Consider the following 23,964-nt stretch of genomic DNA (forward strand, 5'->3'; position numbering starts at 1 on the left):
TCCAAAAGAAAAAAAGGCCAGTCTCTTTTATTAAGACAAGACACTTTGGCAATCTAGGTTTCTAGTATACAATCAAACTATTCTTTGCAAATTCCAGTCTACAGAACACAATTAAGCCATCTCATTCTGCTATTAAACAGTCTGAAGTTTTGTTGAGTCAGGGTAGGTATTTCCCAAAGGACTGACACAGCCAGCCAAGAGAGAGGTTAGGGCTGTCTGTCAGCCTCCAATGTCTACACACAACAACCCTAACCTAAACTGACAGGCACACACCAAACTGGCAGCACACTAACAAAACACAGTTTTCCACTCGCAAACGGCCACTTGCAGTGCTCACTATGAGAGAGTGTGGTACAAAGAGGACACATATACTGTGGGCCTGATGGAACCAGCCCTTTTGAGACATATATATGTTACAAATTGCTTGGTCCATATGTTAAAGACAAAATGCTAAAAAGTTATTCATATAGATATTGTGCTTGTCCCTAAACAATGGGTCCTAGACACAATTTATCTAATGCTACTCCCAGAAGGAAGTCCTGTTTCATCAAGATATGTTCTTTGAATCCCACAAAATACAATTTTAAGGCCAGCCATTAGTCAAACATAAGATTGTAAAAAATCCTGCACATCCTGGTGGATAACCATGCAGTATAACAAGTCCATACATTTGTTACTTTTTTTTGTTATTTATAATTTCTTAATATCCAGATTAAAATAAAAGTCTCCTCAGCTGGTTTCTAAAATTCTGCAGAATTAGGCAAATGTATCACATTTCTCCTATGTTGCCTTCTCTGCACTGCACTGGCTTCCTACTCTTGTTGAGTATGTATCTTGTTGTCTTTGTCATTAGTTGAGCTTCCTCACAAGCAGTTCAATAAATGGAATACATTATTTCAGATCTAATTCTGGGAATGCCAAGGATTTCAGACAATTAAAACTAGCAAAGAATTTTGTTACATTTCACCACGTCCCTTCTTCACTTCCTTTGGTTCACCTCCTGATTTCTCCTTTCCTCAGCATTGATTAGCTGTTGTTTGCACTCTGTCACTACTTGTTTGCCTGGTTGAATTCACCTGATGACTCCATATTCAAAGACTGCTCTCCCTTGTCCTCACTCCTTTTGCCCCTTACAGGGTTCAGCAGTGGTAAGGTGGTTTTCTACAACTATAGTTTTTATTTGTCTGTAATAGTTTAACCTGAGTACTTTAATTATCCACAATTAACTACTGTATTTTCTTTTGTGTGTTTTGTTACACCTCTTTATTGAACTGAATGGAGTTTAAGAAATAAACCTTTATCAAAAGACATCTGGTGATTCCTGGCTGGCTCTCTCACTCTGACCCAATGCCCATGGTGATAGTTAACCTGCATATGTGAACAATGTATGTACAATTTAGATGAAAATAAAAAAAGCTAAGTTAACGGAAGATGATATGAAGTACGGAACGTACCTGGATGATTTAAATAAATAAAATAAGCCTATAGTAGCAAACCTGAAAATGGCCAGTATAGGAGTTTGTTATGTGATATTTCTGCAGGTAATTTGAATAATTTTAGGAATGTCCTTAAATTGCCTGTTAGCTTGTTAGTTATAGATTGCGGTCACCACTTCTACCCTCTAAGAGCTTGATTTTATTTTCAGGGATATTTATTTGGGAAATGAGCCAACTAGGCTTATAAAAAGGCCAATAATACAAAAACCATAACTATAAAATAGCTGCATAAAGAGTCTCCTAGAGCCCTTGCATGTACAGAAATAGTTCAGGAAATTTGAAATGTAGCTGTTCTTTATATTCATTAGCTAGAGTTTTGACAGAGGTAGTGTGTGGGAGTGTTTTCAGATTTTTATTTCCTCAGCATGTCATTAACCCCTCAGTATACTGTAGTAGCCCCTTACAAATACCAGGGGTCGTTGAGCATGCCTAATAGGGCGCCACAGGAAGTAAGTTAGCATGTTAGCACCATGGGGCCTAACGTCTAAAAGTCAATGTGGATTTTGAATGGGTTTGTGGTTAGACGCCTGAAATAAGGTCTGTGGTTAACACAAGCTGAAGAGATGTTGGTGTTTTGTTAGATCACATAAACTACGTTAGGTAATACCTAACTGTGAAGTTTTTACGCGTCTTTAAAAAGACAGTTGCTAACAAGTGGCTAAATGTGACTACAGTGGTTGTCGTGGACATTAAAATCTGATTAAAGTTACAATAAGACGTGATGTCTCCTGTAGGTTTAATCTTTGGCTGAAGCAAATATTATTTTAATAAACAATGTAGTAAGCTATTGTTTCGCTATCTTGTCAAAACCGCTGATTAGCTTATCAGAGATCGTCTGAAGCATAATGGTAGCGATGTCAAAATCCTCTGACCGTGGTGTAGTTAGCTTGTAGCAGAACGTTAGCTTTTTACTTCTGTCGGCCGCATTAACGCTTCAAACATCATAAAAATGATGTTCATCTGTGAAGATTATCCTGCTGAACAAAACGCCTACGCTTCAGAAACGGGTGTTAGCCACAGAGATTATTTTCTGCAATGATCGAAAATCTAATGCAAAAATCACATAGGAGAATTCTCAACAGAACCCATGGTGATGCTCCTTCGGGGTTGGCCTACAAAAAATACATTGGTTTGTTCTCTATAATATTTAACTGCATCTACTTTTCCTATCTGCTGACTCTGAATTGATTTTTATCTTAGATTTATATTTTCATATACATTATATATACAAACCTGGTTAAATAAAGTTAAATACAATTTTTTTATTTTAAATAAATACTTTTAGCCACCAATTTAGCCCTTCATTTAGCCAACAAGATTACACCCCCTTTGGTCGGAGTATGAACCCTTGACTTCAGGGCGCAGATTCAGAATACCCAGGATGAGGACTAAAAGGGGCATGAAATCCTTTGTAACACGCAGTATTCATCTGCTTAATAAGCTCTGATTATACATTATGAAGTTGGCATGCTGCACTTTATTTAACTTGCTGCTGGAATCCCTCATTTAATCATATCCTGATTTAGGTTAATTATGTTTTTTTTATGGTTTTGTTTGTATCTGCTGCCCTATATTATGTTTGTTTGTATTGTGTTTTGATGCTCTCGGTTCAAGGAAAATTCCCCTAGGGGCAATAAAGGTTTCATTCATTTATTCATTGACCAGTACTCGGGCTTTGGTCCACATGATGGTCATATACATAAAAAATAATAATAATTAAATGGTGTGGTTTCATCAAAAATGGAGCAAAAGAGGAACCTGTGAAGGTTCCATCATGACCCCTACCCTCTGTCGAATCTCTTCTTCCATCTTGATGGGGGAACCAAACTCAGCTACCTGACGGACACCCTCGCTTGCATACCCTCCATATTCCCAAAGCGTGTAGCTTCTGGAGTGAGATGCACCTATCAGAGCTGACCAGTGGTTGGCTCGTCCTTGAAGACAACAGACACAGAGCAATTTAGTGTGAGTGATAGCAACTCTGATAAGTAGGACGATAAATAAGATGAATACTAGCTGATTAAATGAGTATCTTTCTGGTTGCCGGTTGACTTTAAAGGCTTTATATGTGATTTTTTGATCCAGCAGATGTCGCCCCCTTGAGCACCAGCATGAAACCAAAACAACTCACGCTGCATTGTTGTGTTAGCATGCTAATGCTAGCGATCTTTATTATGCTCGTATCTTCACACTGCATGTAAATTTACCTGAAATGAGCGTGATCTAGAAACACAGTTAAGCAGTGAGTACAGTATGTTATTCTTCTTTTCTCTAGTCCCTCAATTAAACAACTTTTATACGCAAGGGGAGGAGTCAGCTGGCTGTCCGGGCGATGTAAACAAAGTGAAGATATGACTCAGAAAACTCTGAAAGCATCACAGACAGTGGGACTCGGGTGTTATACCCATTGAAGACAGTCATGACTCACAGAGTTATTTTCAGAGGATATACTTGATTTATATTATATTTAAGTGTAAAAAATCACATATAAAGCCTTTAAGGGTTTTATAGAACAATTTAAAGTGATATTTAGTTTTTTTTGGCTCAAATTTCTCCTTAATTTGCATTGCTCTGAAACAGATTACACTGTAGACACAATACTGGAAGATAATAAATATTAAATACAATGATTCTGTCTGACTAAAGGGCTCATGATTCAAAATGATCCCTGTATCATACTGAGTTGACTGTTTCATTTGACTTCTAAGGGCAGTAAAGCTGCTGCTTTACAGGGACACACTGCATATCTACATGGTGGTCTGTTGAACTCACTTGGGTAGTCTTTTGGATGTTGTTGCTCTGACCAGTTGCCATAGAAGGTGAGCCTGTATTTGGCTGTGCCACAAGCGCAGCATTCGACGGCTGGAGCCTCTGTGGCTTCACCAAAAACACGCTCTACAGGGAGACAGGACATTCACATCACACAGAAATACACACTGCTTGTCATGAATTCAGTCAACTTTTACCCATATTACAAACTTCTGTACTGTCTCTCCCAAATGCCATGCAGTCTACTCATTGCCTTCCCCTGGCTCCCTACCATTCTCCCCAACTGCTGGACATCAGTCCCTCAGCATACATGTTCTAAAAGGTCAAAGATGCAGAGATATGAATCCTATAGGGATGATAGGCAGCTCTCATTACCTTTTTCACACAGTCGAATAGTGAGAGAGCCTTCATCCTGGAAAAATATGACTTTCTTCTGGACAATACTGGCCCTGAAAAGACAGGGTGAAAGGTGATGAAAAAAGGAAAGAAAGGCAATTAAATCACAATTGCGTTTTCATGCCTGCATAATATTTACATGACAGTATGTGCGATAGTTAAGTAAATAATCTGCAACATTTTATGCTACAACTTCTTTGTTGCTTCATCCAAACACAAACTCACCAGGTTCTCATTTCCCAACCAATCAACAATACAGGATTACAACTGACCCCTGTGCACGGTGGCTCTGTTTGAAAAACATGAGCATAAATTGTGAACAAACACACAACTCTGCTGCCTTTACAGAAAAGGATGCAGAGGTGCTCAAAACAGACATTCAGTTAGGTTTATTTATCAGGATAAGCCCCTTGAGATGTACCATCTTGTTTTCAAGGGGGTCCTAACAGAAGACAATTCACAACATGACATGATGGTGAAATGTGACAACAATTCAAAAGAGAAAATAAAGAAACTAAGACAAAATGTTAACATTACACAAACTGACAAGAAAAAGCAACCCACTAAGACAGAACAGAGTAGTGGATGAAAAACATTACAACCAAATGATGGCCAAAAATCCATCAATGAGAAAGAGGACAAATCATACTTCAAGAAACAAAATGACAAAACAGATCTGATCTGAACAGGTTAGTCATTTCAGTCAGCAGGAGCTTTAAACAGAAAAGCTCTTTGAACAACAAAATAAATCGAAGTGGAATTCCTAATGTGGTCATTTGAAGTGAAGGGTACAAAATTATGTTTTAAATAAGGTGGAACGTAGAAACTGGATCCAGTGCTGCTGTCTCATAGTGAGTGATGGCTAATCGAGTGCATCATACAATGAACAATGATGAGTAAAAAAAGAACAACCAATTCTGTTATAAACTGTATTAAGCTCACCAAGATCAGATTTAGAGGAGTTTTGGTAAATAACATCACAACAGTCAATAACTGGCAGTATAAGTTGAGAGGCAAGTGTCTTGCAAACATTGAAAGCAAAACAGTCGACAGATCAATACAGGAAGCAAAAGCAAAGTTGACTTTGTGTAAGACATGATCGATATCCATCCATTCATTTTCTTCTGCTTATCCGAGGTGAAGTTGCGGCGGCAGCAGGCGCAGTTAGTGTTCCAGACTTCCCTCTCCCCAGCAACGTTTTCCAGCTCCTCCTGGGGATACCGAGGCGTTCCCAGGCTATGCGGGATATATAATCCCTCCAGTGAACTCTGGATCTGCCCCGGGTCTCACATCCACAGAGACATTAACGTCACCATTCAAGAGTTTGCAGAGTTCAAAAGAAATGACACTGATGAATGTCATACGGAAAATAAAGTTGACTTTGCAGATGCCTGGTCCAAACAATGCAAAAGGTGGTGACTTGATGAGTCCAGCTTCTTGTTTCATGTCTAATGTGTTCGTGTGTTGCTGACGCTATCGATCGGATGGATCTGGGGATAGATGAACTTGCACGCAGTCTAAAACTGACACATACAGTCTGAATGATGTTCATTGATCTGAAAGTGATAAGTTAAGTGACAGACTTTTTTTGGGAGTAAAGTGGGGTAGGGAGGGTCTGCACCTGTGGATTGGTTTGTTGGAAATACAAGAAATAATCCGCCACCATCCAGCAAACCAATCCACAGATGCAGACCCTCCCTACCCCACTTTACTCCTAAAACAAGTCAGTCACTTAACAAATCACTTTCAGATCAATATATAAATCATATACAGTGGGTACGGAAAGTATTCAGACCCCTTTACATTTTTCACTCTTTGTTTCATTGCAGCCATTTGCTAAAATCAAAAAAGTTCATTTTATTTCTCATTAATGTACACTCAGCACCCCATCTTGACAGAAAAAAAACAGAAATGTAGAAATTTTTGCAAATTTATTAAAAAAGAAAAACTGAAATATCACATGGTCATAAGTATTCAGACCCTTTGCTGTGACACTCATATTTAACTCACATGCTGTCCATTTCTTCTGATCCTCCTTGAGATGGTTCTGCTCCTTCATTGGAGTCCAGCTGTGTTTAATTAAACTGATTGGACTTGATTAGGAAAGGCACACACCTGTCTATATAAGACCTTACAGCTCACAGTGCATGTCAGAGCAAATGAGAATCATGAGGTTGAAGGAACTGCCCAAGGAGCTCAGAGACAGAATTGTGGCAAGGCACAGATCTGGCCAAGGTTACAAAAGAATTTCTGCAGCACTCAAGGTTCCTAAGAGCACAGTGGCCTCCATAATCCTTAAATGGAAGAAGTTTGGGACAACCAGAACTCTTCCTAGACCTGGCCGTCCAGCCAAACTGAGCAATCGTGGGAGAAGAGCCTTGGTGAGAGAGGTAAAGAAGAACCCAAAGATCACTGTGGCTGAGCTCCAGAGATGCAGTAGGGAGATGGGAGAAAGTTTTACAAAGTCAACTATCACTGCAGCCGTCCACCAGTCAGGGCTTCATGGCAGAGTGGCCCGACGGAAGCCTCTCCTCAGTGCAAGACATATGAAAGCCCGCATAGAGTTTGCCAAAAAAACACATGAAGGACTCCCAGACTATGAGAAAGAAGATTCTCTGGTCTGATGAGACCAAGATTGAACTTTTTGGCTTTAATTCTAAGCGGTATGTGTGGCGAAAACCAGGCACTGCTCATCACCTGCCCAATACAATCCCAACAGTGAAACATGGTGGTGGCAGCGTCATGCTATGGGGGTGTATTTCAGCTGCAGGGACAGGACGACTGGTTGCAATTGAAGGAAAGATGAATGCGGCCAAGTACAGAGATATCCTGGAAGAAAACCTCTTCCAGAGTGCTCAGGACCTCAGACTGGGCCGAAGGTTCACCTTCCAACAAGACAATGACCCTAAGCACACAGCTAAAATAACAAAGGAGTGGCTTCGGAACAACTCTGTGACCATTCTTGACTGGCCCAGCCAGAGCCCTGACCTAAACCCAATTGAGCATCTCTGGAGAGACCTGAAAATGGCTGTCCACCAACGTTCATCATCCAACCTGACAGAACTGGAGAGGATCTGCAAGGAAGAATGGCAGAGGATCCCCAAATCCAGGTGTGAAAAACTTGTTGCATCATTTCCAAGAAGACTCATGGCTGTACTAGCTCAAAAGGGTGCTTCTACTCAATACTGAGCAAAGGGTCTGAATACTTATGACCATGTGATATTTCAGTTTTTCTTTTTTAATAAATTTGCAAAAATTTCTACATTTCTGTTTTTTTTTCTGTCAAGATGGGGTGCTGAGTGTACATTAATGAGAAATAAAATGAACTTTTTTGATTTTAGCAAATGGCTGCCATGAAACAAAGAGTGAAAAATGTAAAGGGGTCTGAATACTTTCCGTACCCACTGTACATGGGATATAGATGTGGATATAAATATAAAGACACTTTAGCAGTTCTGAAGTGGAGGTACTACTAGAGGAGGTCAGCAGGATGTTTTATTGAGCATTCAACACTTTGAATTGCCCCCCGGGGACAAATAAAGTTTTTTTTGAATTGAATTGAATTGAGTGTGAGTAATGGTTACACAGGAACACAAAAAAAGAGGCATGGGATGCATCATCATTAACGTTTGTGAATTTAATTGTTGTGCATGTTATTTATCTTATAAGACCACTTGGGTTTGCATGATCATAAGCATATTTATTCAATATTTCATTAGGCTAGTTATGAAACAAAATACTGTAATTTAAACCCTTGTATATTACACAACTGTAGATTGAAATGACATACAATAAGCAGTGCATAAGAGTACTGGGAGTGGTGAATCACAGAATCTTCTTCAAAAGTTTGTAACTAGGATTTAAGAACAGTTAATGAATGAACCATCTGGAACCATTGTCTCAGTCATCGACAAGCGCTGGCATGCAAAGGAATGCCTGCAGATCTTGAGAAGGTATTGAAAGAAGTTATTCAGGATGTGAACTTTAATAAAGGCAACCTGCTTTTTGACCAGACATGGAAGCAGAACACACACTTCCTGTTTCACACAGATTGTGCCCAGGCTCTTCAAAGGCTTCTCACATATATGTCATATCTGGCAGATATATTTTCATCTCTCACGACGAGCTGAATCCAAAGCTGCAAGGAAACCACAACAATGTTTTCCCAAACTGGAAACATGTTATTGCTTTTCAAAAGTCTTAAAGCCGTGACCAAAGCCAAGCCACTACATGTTTTCTACTGTTTGACAGCAAGCATAGAAAAACAGATCCCAGTGCTGTCATTAGGCGATCCAGTCAATCACAGGGCTGACATATAGACAAATATTCATGCTCACACCTACAGTCCATTTAGAGTCAACAATTAACAAGCAGGGGTACCTCAGGGAACTCTATACATAATGGCCTGTGAAAATAAGATTTGACATTATAGATCTATCTAGGGCTGGGCGATGTGACCTCAAATCAATATCACGTTAAAAATTTTACCTCGATCACGATTAATGAACAATTATTTTGTTTTTGTTTTTTGCCCTCAGTTCACTGACGAGGTCTCTACTGTAAACATGCTCAACTATTCAAGCTGGGATATGATTTCTGATGAAAGAGTGAATAGCTGATGAACTGTTCTGTGGTTATTTATTAAATATTTGGAACTGAAATCAAAGCATCGATTGAAATGAAAACGACACATTTTAGTTTTAAAGTAGAAATTCACTTCTCTAAAACAGTAGAAGATAAACAGTTTGTCCACAGTGTTTACATTTGACCTCTTTTTCTTCTGTGTCCTCTTCCCTAAAGACAAAAGGTGTCCAAACGACGGACATTGCTTCCATGTCACGAATTGGACGTGCCCTGAAATTATAGAAATAAACGACATGAGCAAGATTATGTCGGTTAGAGGTTCTGGATGTCGGTTTTGATTAATTGCCCAAGCCCAAGATCGATTGTTTTTGCACTATAAGCTAACTGTATTGAAGCAGTAGTTATAAAAACGTTTTATTGTAATGGACTTGAGCTTGTATAGAGCTTTTCTAGTCTTCTGACTACTCAAAGCACTGTTACTGTACACCTAATAAACTATTCTGATCACTGTAAAAATGCAAAGTAAATGTATAATATGTGTCTGTTGTATTGTTTATAAATAATGTGATATAAGCAGTTGCTTCTTTTGAGTGTTTTATTAAATCCATCTGGCAGGGGGAGGTGTTTCCATGGGGTGTGGGGTTCACTGAGAGCTGAATAGTTGTGTGTTTCCTACAAAGCTTGAAGTCATTATTATCACCAAGGCTGATTAGGTTGGCATCAGTAAGACAGAGATGTCATTCCTCTTCTCCTTCTCATCCTCCACAAATATCCCCTCCAGGACGTGTAGCACAGACCTACGACATCCACAGAGCCCAAAGAGGAGGAGAGGACTGAGTACAGACTGTCCATCTGTACTATTCCATTCACACACATTCAAACGTCACTGGTAGAACAGCACAAGCTATTTGGGGTTCGGTGTTTTGTTGGGCTGTGGATCATTGGTAGAGTCTGTCAACCTGAAGTTCGGGGTTCAATCCCCAGATCCTGCAGTCACATGTCAAAGTGTTCTTGGGCAAGACACTGACACCCAAAATGCCCCGTGTCTTTCGTCAGCAGATGAATGTGTATCAATGGATTATTGTTATAACTGTGTGGACAGTGGTCCGCCAACACAGCATATTATTGCAAGGTATTAATTGGTCATCACTTGCAAGTACATTTCCATATGATGTCACTTAATTCAAAAACTTTAAAATAATTTGAATTCTAACCCAAATAAGTATTGCTCACTCTCTTTGGCTTTCAAACAGGTACGATCTTTATCAAAAGCTGCTCAATGAAAATCAAACTCACTTCAGTATGACACAGCCAGAGCCAGGAGGTGGTGCCGTCCAGAAGACCTGTATTCTTGTACGTCTACGAGGTGTACTCTCTGTCACTGCAGGGGCACAGTTGGTCATGAACTGTGTGTCCTCTTCATCAATGATCTAGAAACAAAAGAGGATTTAGTTTTTTATATATATATATATATATATATATATAAATGTATATTTAAACAAAAAATGACATTGCCTTTCTATCTTTATGAAAAAAGTAGTATCCAGGCCACATAAGTAAAGTAACAAGTTCTCTGTAATTCAGTATATTGACAGACATCAGACTAAATTCAGTTCATGAGATAAATCTTTTTCTCAAACCTCAAAACTCAGAATACTTTGATGCTTGGTGGTGAACAGTATATATCTGGGGTGGATTGATAATATCTAGATCAATTCAGGAGGACTTCTCCGGAGATTCTCCCAACCTAGCCGTTCACATATGCTCCTCACAGCGGGGGACTATCCCTGTCAGAGGGGAGGGGGGGGCTATCCCTGTCAGAGGGGAGGGGGGGGCTATCCCTGTCAGAGGGGAGGGGGGGCGAGGGATTTCCTGAGGTAAGACGTGACGTAAAAGAACAATGTGGAAGTAAGCAACAGAGTCCGCTACACAACGTTATAATGGGAATATTTGTCTTTATATCAATGCTATGTGTAATCCAATGGAATGACAACATCCACAAAAGAGAGGAGAACAACATAATGATGAACAGAAAACATAATGCAGATGTATAATTAGAGCACGGAGATCGTAGAGGTCGCTTGCAGACACTTTAGATAGAAAACGTAATTTTCTTTCTATTGGCTCGAGGTGAAATCTCTGGAGTATATTCGTCTGCGTTCAGACATCAGCTCACTCTGATATTCTGCGGATTAAATACTAGGAGTCTGGAGGAGAAACTCCGGGTAGACTAATCTCCAGAGTTTTTCAGGAGATTTCTGTATGTGTGAAAAGGGTTTAAATGGGATGTCTTTTTATGAACACACTAGTGGTCATGGTTTACTCTTGTTTAGTTTATTCCTTGTTTTGTTGCATAGTGGCCATGTTCTGTCTTATTTGGTAATTGTCTATCCTAGTGTTCCTTGTTTCCCTTAATGTTTCATAGTTTAATATTCAGTGTTTCCTGTTTTGTAAATACTTATCCTTGTATTTCTCTATGTTCTAGTGTGCATTGTTATTGTTACATTGTGTCTTTAGTGTTTCCTGATTTTGTGTTGTACTTTTTACCCCGTGTGTCATGTAGTGTTTCTACATGATGTTTCTGCCTGTGTCCCGATCTGAAAAGCCACAGTTCAGTATGCAGTGCAGACTTTCAGTAGACTGAAGTCTCGTGGTCATTCAGTATGCATTCTTTGGGTCCAACTCTGTATACTGAACATTTCAGCATGGATACTACAGTAACTTCCTGGTTTTGTGCAGTATGGATCAGATGCATCCTTTCAGGAAATGAATTGTATTTTAACACCCACACCCACTTCCAAAAAAAACGAGCATGGATTAATTTAATAAATTTTTAATCTAGAGTTAAAGTCCCGACTGAAATCACTACTTTTAATTAACAACAAAAAAATACAAATGTCTGCATTATTCTAAAACCTTTCCCCCTCTATTTAAATAATGATTTCACTATTTAAATGCGTCTTAATAGGTTGAATTTACTTGTAGCCTATATATAATTACTGTCTCTCATTTGTACTTTTATTTATGTACTGTATGTTGTTTTATTATTTAATCTGTCTTTTACTTGATTCACATTGTGATGTTGTTTTTTTGCTAACCTGACTGTATATGTGCAATACTCTTCTTGAATAAAGCACAGGAGCTTTGTATTGTACTTTCAAAATGGAAAACCTGTCCAATATGCTGTTGGGATTAGACGTACAGAACTGAGGTATTCCATTCCATTGTTAGGATTTCTATTTAAACAATGAAAGATTAAAAAAAAAAAGACAGGCAACATTTAAGTTTGAAGCCATCAGAGGTAAGAGAGAATGAGTGAGACTGAAAGACACAAAGACAGGGATAGAGAGTGTGGGGAGGCCGACATGTCTGTTAGAATCCTTTGTTTGTCCATGTCAATCTTGCTCACTTAAAACCTCAGGAGTTGAGATGGTAAACACAGATGCTTCAGAGTGCCTACACAAGCAAACACAGAGTCCTGTTTAAACATACACATGCTCAAAAAGGATGAAACAACTTTTACAGACATCCAACATTAAAGACATACATTTATTTGTTTGTGGTTTGGGTGTAAGTTTGTCTAAAAGTCATCATCAAATGTCGAATGATCATAACGGAGACAAAAAAACTAATTGTGACCACCCCTGATGACCCCCATTCAGTTTATATCTTTGAGTATGAGGATCAGTTCCTTTACATCTTCTCACTGATAGGTGTTGAACTAGAAGCATTAACTGAAGAGCTGCGTTTACTCAGGTGTCCTCCGAGGGCTGGACGAGCCGCAGACCAGCGAGGGGCCCCGAGGGCTAACAAATTTAACCCCTAGCAGTGACACAACATGTACTGCATTGACAATAGGAAACCTCCCTAATGGGGCCCCATGTGACAGCACTCTTGGTGGTACACTCTGCTACACATTATTTCCTGTGAAAACATACGTTTCAATGAAAGTCACCAAAGAAAGATGGAGAGAAATGATCCTTCTGAGAGCAACAAATGAAAGAGTAAAGAAGGAGAAGAGGAAGCAATAAAAGCAAGATGATGAGAAGTGCAGCAGATGTTGAGGATCAAATTCAATAGTAAATGGAAGTTTACTGTTGTTTAAGTAACTGCTGCTAAGTTAGGCACTTGTTGCTTCATGACTCAGTCACAACCTTTTGTCCATCCTGCCTTGGCCCCCTGGACCACCTAAGAGCAGAGTTTAACCACATGAAAGCTTTCCAGATAAAGACTGGTGATGGCAGTGGGGCTGAGGCCATTGCCTTTCTGAAGGAGGACTTCCTCTCAATGGCAGCCTATGCCACAGACTTTGGGGAATATGGGTGGGCTTCACTCTCACATAATATGATTTCTAATGCATCAGAGGGGGGCTCCTCAGCCTGCAGCTGGGGGGACCGAACTGCAGGCTGAAGAACAGCCTTTCTACGCCTTTTTCAAACACAATAGTACAAGTTGCTGTTTTCCAAACACTAATTCTGAAAGGCACACACAGTTTGAGCAAAAGTGATTATACAAAATAAAAGAAGCATAAAATAATGAAAAGTGCTGCCTGTTTGAAAGAAGGAGAAAACCCTTCAGACCTTTCAGTGATCAAAGAAATCATTCTCCCTTTGTGTAAGATTAAAACTTTGTTAGTCAATATTTGCCGTTCAGGATGGAAACACGAGGTGGTGGGAACTTTAAAGGCTTTATATGCGAGTTTTCACACTTAAAGAGCTCATATTATGCCCTTTTTGGGGTTCGTATATTTAATCTATGAAAAAAGTGTCTGTTTTCATGTACTGCTCCTCCTTGCTCCCTCTACGCTCTGAGTCTATCAGCTACACTCTGCTGAGCCCACACTGTTAGACCCCACGTGGGCCAAGTCTGCTCTGATTGGTCTGCCGAGCCGCTCTGTTGTTATTGGTCAGTTGCTCAGCACGCTTCTCGGAAATTTCAACATGAGCTGCAGGGCTTGCCACAACGAGCCAATGGGCTTAGATCAGTGATCTCACACTGACAATGACGCCGCACTGACACATTTTTATCGAGGGGGGCTAGAACCGAGCGTTACATGCAGCTAATGCTACAGCTAACAGGAGGACGTAGGAGAAGCCACGTTTCCGTGGACTTTGAATTTTTGCACATAGATGTGTCTGAACATGCACAGGACACTTGGAAAACACACATAAAAGTTGTTTAATTGAGGGACTAGAGAAAAGAAGAATAACATACTGTACTCACTGCTTAACTGTGTTTCTAGATCACGCTCATTTCAGGTAAATTTACATGCAGTGTGAAGATACCAGCATAATAAAGATCACTAGCATTAGCATGCTAACACAACAATGCACCGCAAGTTGTTTTGGTTTCATGCTGGTGCTCAAGGGCGACATCTGCTGGATCAAAAAATCGCATATAAAGCATTTAAGGATGAAAATGTTTTCTCTTTCTGTAGTTTCTTTAGGGACGGTCACTTTCATTGCTCTAGATAATGTAAAAGCTTTGGGTGAAAATAGTTTCAGAAATAAGTTAGCAGACTGACCATTTTTGATAAATATTGTAAATGTACACATTTCGATTTGCAAAAATTCAAATTCAAGAAAACAATTGAACCTTTATGTATAAACTCAGTTTTTGACTGGGTAGATAATTGGCATTACATTCATTGCCTTGTTGCATAATGTATCAAATAAACCTCAACACTATTTTCTAAGCTTTAATAAAAAAGAGCATGAATAAAAAAGATGTGTTGGTAAGCTGGCTTCACAGGAAGTTCATTGTTTTGTAAATAAATATGCAGTCCCTGTAAACTCCTTTAAATCACAGGAACAGGAATGGGTGTGTGTCCAGGCGAGGCAACAATTACTTTAGGATGCCACTTTATTGTGACTACCCTAAATATCAGGTTTTCATCATTCAAACTATTCACATCTTTCTGTTCTCTAAGCTAATCAAATGCCTCTATTGGATTCCTTGTTGCACAGTAAACTGATTGGGTACATTTAACCCAACCTAAAGTCAGATCCCTCGCTAATCCGTGCCAATAAGATAGATAATATCTGTCTGCTCGTCTCTCCGCTTATCCAAACAAGCTCTGTTTGTCTCCTAGAGCAATAACATTTTGCCGGCCAAGATAAATATGAGCCTAGTCCCACACTCACACAAGAGGGGCTGGGAAAAGCACACACGCAGACCATCACGTACACCCATATGCTTTAACACACATTTCAAAGCAGACTCAGTGGGATAGAGTCGCTATCACATACAAATGAACACTTACATACATACTCTCCGAGGTCCTGAAGATACTGAACCATAAATTGCCCACAAAGGCTGTTAAATATTTCTATGATGTCAGTGTTTGAACATGTGTGAATGACATGACATGTAAAGAGAAAAGTGGTCTGAAGTCCAGAAAGGGAACAATATAAACATATGAAGTCAGAACATCATTGCTCAAGGACACAATATGGACAGCGGCTCCCAGCTGTGGTGTTTTAGTGAAACAGCAGGCGGGCACATTCCAGGACAGCTGCCAAAAACAACCCCATACCAGAGAGCAAATAGAGAGAAGAGCCATTTAGCTCTTCTTCTACTGAACAATAACAATCAAGACATTGCAAAACCAGCCTAATCATTTACTCTTAGGAATATGAATCACATCATGGTATAAACATCTTTTTTGATTACTGGTATGTCAGCATCTTTAATAAAGAGAAGCTTCATTTAAGAGTTGGGGGGAGCATACAAAAAAAGCCAGACTAGCTCTCATGTTATTGTCTCTTATCGACCCCCTTTGGTAACTGGCACACAAAGGGAAATAGATTTATATTCAGACATTCAATAATTTACAGTAAGGCTAATTGTTTTATTGTGGTTATCTTATAATCAGTGGTGTAGAGGTGTATACTTCTAGGATGTGCCAGTTTGGTTTAATGGATTGAAAAAGCAGATTGTAAACTTTTGTTTTGTTTAAGCCCACTTCACAATAGGGATGTGTGAATTTAGTCTACTAAAAAATTCAATTGGCACTCAGAATTTCTTTACGTTTTACTAATAGTTGGCATAGCTGTAATGCAGCAATCCACCACTAACTGGGGCTATAACAATAGACTAGCTGTAGCTCCAGTTAATGGATTACCATAACTAGGGCCCAATGATTTCCACGATGCTGAAAACATGGACGTAATCAGGGAATTTGACAATTTTGAGATCCCCGCACCCGAGGCCGCGTGGCCCCTCGGTGCTGGCGGCGGATATGTCAGAAAAACACATTTGTCGGAGGGAGACAAATGTGTTTTTCTGACATATCCGCCGCCAGCACCGAGGGGCCACGCGGCCTCGGGTGCGGGGATCTCAAAACCGGTAATGATCCTTCCGCAGGTTCACCTACGGAAACCTTGTTACGACTTTGTTCATTTTTAGGGAATGAACTGTAAAACATGAAATGTGGTGGAATTTGCTTCAATCGGGTGTTTTAGGTGTAAATCAAGTGATACGGGCTGATACCAAAAATTTACATAAGGCATGGTAATTAAGGCCAGTGGGACTAAGATTTCATTTAGACAGGATCACAAACATGCAGGAAGTGCTGCACACATTCCTGCATGTTTGTGCTTAAGCATGTTCAAAAAAGAAAACAAAGTAAAAAAAAACAAAAAACTGCTTTTTCTTACTTCTGTTAGTATACATGTAAATACGTACATCAAATATTCAAGTCTGCCTAATTGTTACCTCAAATCAAAAAGGTATAATTGTAAAACCTTAGCCAAATAATGAATGATTGATAACTGTTAAATTGAAATCCCAGAAGTTTAGTTAAAGATGACTCACTCTGAAGATGCATGCAAGGAGAGCAGCTGTGAACATTTTGAAATGATTATGTTTCAAAGTCGGGGATGTTGGAACCAATAAGAAAACATCTTTTCAGTCTCTGGTCAAACTATTGGCTTTCTAAAGGCATCATCTTGCTATGTTTAGTAAGTTAAGAATGTGGCTAGGATCAACATGTGAAAACACAGCTACGGATGTGTGTTCCTGTTTACAGCAAGCAGGAGTTAATTGAGGAAGTCTGGTTCTCCTTAGGGGCTCTCTGTGCTTCACAGTGTGAGCTGTGTTACTCCTGAAACAAACATCTCAATTCTCTCCAAATCTCTCTGTTTATCTCTTTTATCTGCCTTCCCTCTCTCCTTCTTAAGAGACATGAACGACGTATCTGCAACTGAGGTGCAGGTCAAGACTATACAGTATATAACCCCCCCCCCCCCCCCCCCCAAGCAAAGTCTCTTCCTCTCCACAACAATATGAAAGATCAGTTTCTAAGTTCATCAAAGGTTGCTGTGTTGTATCAGTATCCTTAAATTTCCAGTTCAGAAGTTCAATTCCAGCTAAACTGATATGGATTCAAGAGAACACAATTAGTACGCAGCAATCCTTTCTTCTGCAACTCCATTCATCCTTACCTGGAACTGGCCTGTGTAGTCATCATCTGTAGTGCCTTCTCTGCCCTCCTTTAATGCGATGAGGGTGAAACCTCTGAAATAATTTGGGCTGGTTGCCAGGAGGACCACTATAAAGGGAGGAGATTGTGTTTATAATCCAGAGAAAAGAGGCACATAGTCTACACTGATGCTTCATGCTAAATGACATAGGATACCAATCTTACCTACCAAGGCTTACAATCTTGCACTAAAATAAAAGACAGGCAATTTAGTCATGCAGGGGAAGCAGGATCAGGCCAGGAAATTAATTACATGTGGATGCAATTTAGTCTCACAGCTCACCCCTGTGTCTTCAAACTGCATTTTCATACTAACTGGTAAATCTTATCCTGATTTCAAAAGGTAAACTTTAATGTCACAGGCTGTTAGGGCTTTTGGAATAACTTACTTTTTATTGGCAAGCTGATCAAATTTTAAAAAAGGGATCATGATAGCTGCATCACACCCCTAGACTATTATCTGAAAAACAAATTTAATGTGGATCCATGTTTTCGAGTGTTACTGTAAATCCATCCTATCACATCAAAAAATGTCTTTAATACATTTTTAATAAAAATATTTTTTTTTGGCATTTGAGTTGAGAAACAGGTTTAAGAATGTAGCCTAATGGTGAGCCAGTGAGTCAACTGTGTTTGTGTGTGAGCTTGTGTCTGTCATCATTGCTTTCAGGAAGAGCAGAGGAAGTGAATAGGTAAAATGTCAAATCACCAAGTATGGCAAACCTTCTCATAAGCCTTCTTTGGGATCCATAGGAGGCTGGCTGCCTTTTGAAACAGAGTCCTATAAGCTGCAATATCTTTGTGTTTAACTGTGTCGATTACTATGTGTAAGGTGGTAGGACAGAAGCAGTAGTCTACTCTGAGAAGAGTTTTACATCAAACCATGGGTGGTTCTAGACAGGGGCCGACAGGGGCCGACAGGGGCCAGTGCCCCTGTAACACTGAGCTTGGTCCCCCCTGTGGCCACCCCTCCAAAAGAAAGAGCCCCCTAATAACACATACACACTATTTGACTCACAATCTAGTATTCAATACTGTTACTGAAACACATATAAATCATGGTATTTAATGATGGGTGCTATTATTAGGCATAATATTTATATATTTTTTAAAGTGATCATCTTTGTCTATTTTTCACCTGGGTTTAATGTTCCCCTCTGACAAAACAACTGGCCCCAGTTTGGCCCCCCTCAGTAAAAGTGGTCTAGAACCACCACTGCATCAAACATGTGATACACATTTAGGCTACTTGGTACACTTATTGCGCTGATTGACTAAACACTACCTCTGTACTTGAGACCAGGCTGGTAGGTTTCTGGGTCTCCTTCCACTCTGAGCCTGAACTCATGGTGCCCCTCCTTCCGGGTCGCCTGAGTCTGCGCCCGAAGGATCCGCCCGCAGTACCCGTCCGACCTGCCTCCGGAGGGCTCCTCCACGAAAGCCACGGCGTTGCATACGAAACTCGAGAGGAAATGCAAAAGCAGCAGCTGAAAAAACATTCCCATCTCAGAGCCCCCCCCCCCCGCCCCAAAGAAAATGAGGGGATAGTTCAATCAAAGTAAAAGTCAGGTAGAGGAGCGAAACATCGGACACTGGATCCGTTCGGAACCCTGAACTCCCAGCAGACTTCAAAAGCGTCACAGTCAGAGTTAAAGGTAGGCTAAAGGAAAGGAGACGAGTCCATCCTGTTACTGGAGGGAGTGCGTGTTTGCTGCTGCTGTTTTCAACGTGTGGTGTGAGTGAGAGTCAGTGTCTCCTTAAAGTGAACCGAGGGAACTTTCAATCTGCCTTTCCACACATCAATAAAAGCCAACCCCCTAGCGCGCGCGCACACACACACACACACACACACACACACACACACACACACACACACACAAGCCTTCACTCGCCCTTTGTCTCTGTTTGGATTTCACTATGCTCAACTTTTACTTTAAATGATTTGTATTCTTAACTCTTACAATGATGACGTAATCAACTGCTGTCACTGTATGTGTCACATTGACTTTTGCATGTAGGTCCTACAGCTTTTGTGGCCTACTTTAAGAGGCAGTCAACTTTCTCCACACACACACACACACACACACACACACACACACACACACACACACACACACACACACACACACACACACACACACACACACACACACACACACACACACACACGCTGAGTCCCACTGTGTTTTCGGCCAGTAGGTGTCGTCAGATTACCTTTACTTCATCCAGACCTACTTTATAAATTAAACGAGCACCAGGGAAGAATGAAAACTGAAACAAGATAAAGAAATCTAAACTCTGAAATATGAAACTAAAACAGACCAAATCATGACAGCTGTGCCTTCCTCCGTTTCAAGTACAGTTTCAAGGAACACATTTTTCAGGGAGAACTTGTGTGTCAAGGAGAGTTTAAGACAGGGCTTCATATGTGTCTGCTACCCTCTAGTGGTTCAAAGGCAGTAATCTACTCATTATTATGTCTGCAAATCATATCAACCAGGCACCATACAATTAAAGATTTTTTTTATAATTAAAACAAGTAAAAACATTACACACACACACCTATATAAACACACAAACACACACACACAAAAAACATGCAAGCCAATAGTCTTTAGTCTTTATTGTTTAAATTCACCAAAAAGTTTTCTGCATAACTACATCCAACATCATTCATTGTTTTGGTCACTTTGATTTCACAACACTCTAGTGACAATAGTGTGACATCATTAGCGCTGCCATGATGACACAGCATCATGACATGGCTCAAACGGCAGAATAAAAATCTACTGACAGTCGGTCCATCTCAGAGTCCATCGTCAATAAAGGCATGTCGCCGCTACCCGTGTAAAGCACAAACATTGTACATAAACATAAAGCATAGCATCTCCTTTGAATCACTGCTTTAAAAGAAAACCAACCCCCCCCTCTATTTAATATGGAGTAAAATGAAATGAGGAACAATAGTGGAGGTGTGTTTTCTTCAACTGGGTTCATACACTGAATATAATATAAAAATGTGATGATTGTTCCATAAGTCATTGATGATGATAAAACACTATACATATATAGTGCTCTAATAATGATCCAGTACTGTCATCTCATATCTTCACTCTTTCCCAAATATTCAGATTTTAAAAGTGGAAAATGTTCTATGTGTAAATATTAAGAAAAATACTTGTCTTTTGTGACTTATTATTAAATGTATTTTGTTTATATGTTGAGTTAGTATGTGTGGGGTCACCCCATGCAAAGTTGCAGATGGCTTAGGTTTGACTGTTGTTGGGTGTGTGTTTCCCTCTTTCTTGTCGGGTGTCCTGAAAAGGAATACTTTCTAAGACTCTATAGTTAAACTTCAGAACCCATGATACACCAATTTTTAGTTATTATTAGGAACTGTGCATCTTTTTCTTGAATAATGAATCTGGTGCATAGCACAATTTATAAATACACATTTGTTGTGTGTGGAGCATATTCAACTAACATTGTTTGAATATCAATAACAGTTCTTTGTTTCCATTAACCATTCAAGCTCTCATAAGAATACTTTGACCAACCTCAACAACAGTTTGACACAATTTTTTCCGATATTTCCAAAAGTGCATTTGCCTAATATCTTACCACTGACTGTATTTCATGATAATGAAATAAAATCATAATATTCCTTTTCATTATACTTCATTTTGGTTTTCTTGTTTGATTTGTACATCTACTTTGTGTTGTCCATGTTTGCTGCAGTCCTTCCCTTTAATGGAAAGTCATTCCTCATATAATCAAGATGTATAGAATATATATTTTCAAGTCTTTTCAAAAGTGTTGCATTGATTCTGCTCTGTGTCAAGGTTTTAAAACCTGTAAAAGTGCTTAGTTCATGTTAAACTCTCTGTTAGCATTACTGTCTCTCTATAATGTCTTTTATTTGTGTATTATCTGCGTGCATGTGTGTGTGTGTGTGTGTGTTTGAGTGTGTGTAAATTTGTCATTTTTAGGTGAATATATCTTTGTTATGTTTAATTATGGACAATTAGGACACAGATTATATTTAAATTTGTACATCTTTCAAAAAGTCAATTAGGCTCAAAATAGTCCATCCATCATAAATTCAGTACAAATGACAATATATGAAGGCTTAATGATAATGTCAGGTGAAGTTCCCCACCCACAGTTCTTGCATAATTCTCTTCATTAAATAATTTTATATTTACAATTATACATTTAACTGTAACGTATTTGGCTCATTGAGCCTGGCAAGTTCCTAGTTCACTACAACCCGATAGTCTAGTGGCTATGGTCAAATTCCAATCCCCCCTTTGCCCTACCCCTGATTTTGAAATATTTGCTTGATTATTTGCAAAGTTTCGGACTTGTTCCATGAAATGGGAGATTTCTTTGTTGCTAAAATACTTTAGTTTGCATTCTGGTAACCTTGAAGTCTGCCTGAAAACAGTTAACAGTGGGCTTTTTTCCAACACCATGACCACAACCCCAAAAGAAATAACACATTATATAGCATCAGACAGGGCCAAGTGGAAGGGGCAGAGGGGTGGAATTTGGATTACGCCCAAATAATTAACCCTCTCTGTTAAGATCAAATGAACCCAGAGTCAAATTTCCGTATACAGTAGACAACTTTCAAGTAAGAACTTTTTTTTTCTAAGAAAACACATGTTTTCACGTCATTGTAACAGACCTGAGCCAAACCCGAATTGAAATCAGTTAAAACCCAAGGTGTATTTTAGTGATATTTTATCTTATGTGTAAAGTCAAAGAACCTTGCAGACAAAACTCTACTTAGGAAGGATTTCAATTAATACATTTGACCCAGGTCTGCCTAATGGTTATCAGACAAAAACTTCATAATCAGATGATGGAAAAAACATAGTTACTTATTGTTGTTTTCATTTCTGAATCTGTTAAAAAAAAATGTTTGAAGCTATTCTTTTCTTTTAAAAGTAACAGAAATGCTATCATAATCACACACATTAAGCTGCTGATTTCTCTGTCATGAAAGAAAATTATGTTTATATATATATATTTATATATATATATATATATTTATATTTATATATATATCATAATTTATTTTTGCCTTGAAGTTAGTGAGTGAACAGTAAACACTCACATAATTTTTTTATACGAGAAACCATTTATAATGCACAAAAGTAAAGGACAAAATCACACAAATATCCAAAAACAAAAATTGAGTAAGCTCAATACATTTTTTTGCTTTTTTACTTTTTTTCTTAGTCAAGTTTAAAATACATAATAACTGGCTGTAGAAGGTTTACATAGGAATTGGGAATAATCAAAAAGCACAGTTTTAAGTCATTCCAGCATTCCTGGCTTTATGGTGGACCTTAGGGGAAGTCCAGGATGGTCCGGTCCATTTCAGAGGAGTAGAACACTGGCCATTGCTGGAGCACTGCCGTACTGATAACACAGCCCTGTGTGCCATTATGTGCTGTGCAGATGGCTGTTACTGTACAACAATTGCTGAGAACTGGTTGAAAGGCCCATCTTGCCCCTCTGCATGGTACTGTATACTGCGCTGTATTCCCCCTGTTCATCTACACTGCACACTGTTATTACTGAGGGAGGCACAACCCAGATTAATGCAGCTCAGCTGAGCACTGTTCAGTTCAGTGTGACGAGGCTCTTGCTGTAAAGTGGCGGCTGCCGACATAGAAATGGTGACAGGGGGGCAGTAAGGGGCAGTGAGGCCAGGTGCTCAAGGAGCAAAGAGAATACAGATATCCAGAGATTTATGGCTGAGCATTTGCACTGTTAAAAATATTAAAGAAGGTAAAGGGGCTTTTAGGGCACAGGAGCACAGGAGGACTTGTTTTAAGATGCAACTTAGTGGGCAGAGAGACAAAAAGCAAAGGTCAGGGCAGAGCTGGGGAGGAAGCAGGAAATAAATAGGAAAGGCCTGGCTAAAGTTAAGGAAGGGTAAGTTCCAGAGAACTTTGGTGAGGAGAGGTCCTCTTCTCATCAAAAGAGACACCTGGAGAAAGACACAGTGAGCACATATGACTGACATGTAAAGACATTAAGGGTGAAATGGAGAGTTCAAAACAGAGGAAACAACTGTTGTTTTCCAACCTTCCAACTATTATGTATGCCAGAGAAAACGGTAATTTAATATTTGTAACGGGACATGTCTCCACGTGGCCACCGCCATGACAGACACAACATGGTTATCGTTGCCCTGGAAACACCAGATGTGACGTCAAAGAC

At 39.4% G+C, this 23,964-nt stretch overlaps 2 protein-coding genes across 4 annotated transcripts in view; both read right to left on the reverse strand.

Moving 5' to 3' along the window:
• LOC109992762 (spondin-1) overlaps positions 1-19,498 on the reverse strand; it is a 41,530-nt gene extending 22,032 nt beyond the window's left edge. The window contains exons 1-6 of the mRNA XM_065956515.1: positions 19,013-19,498; positions 17,690-17,796; positions 10,542-10,675; positions 4,641-4,714; positions 4,269-4,391; positions 3,282-3,430 (exon numbers count right to left, since the gene is read on the reverse strand). Coding sequence (XP_065812587.1) covers positions 3,282-3,430; positions 4,269-4,391; positions 4,641-4,714; positions 10,542-10,675; positions 17,690-17,796; positions 19,013-19,232 — 807 coding nt within the window. The 5' untranslated portion in view covers positions 19,233-19,498. The remainder of the gene's footprint in view (positions 1-3,281; positions 3,431-4,268; positions 4,392-4,640; positions 4,715-10,541; positions 10,676-17,689; positions 17,797-19,012) is intronic.
• Positions 19,499-20,335: 837 nt separating this feature from the next.
• The window catches only part of kiaa1549la (KIAA1549-like a), a 61,852-nt gene continuing 58,223 nt past the window's right edge, over positions 20,336-23,964 (reverse strand). For all 3 annotated transcript variants that reach the window (XM_020656347.2, XM_020656348.2, XM_020656346.2), the window contains one exon: positions 20,336-23,731. The gene's annotated coding sequence lies outside the window, so the exon portion shown is untranslated. The remainder of the gene's footprint in view (positions 23,732-23,964) is intronic.

Source organism: Labrus bergylta, chromosome 7 (genome assembly GCF_963930695.1).
Source record: "Labrus bergylta chromosome 7, fLabBer1.1, whole genome shotgun sequence".
Lineage (NCBI taxonomy): Eukaryota > Metazoa > Chordata > Actinopteri > Labriformes > Labridae > Labrus > Labrus bergylta.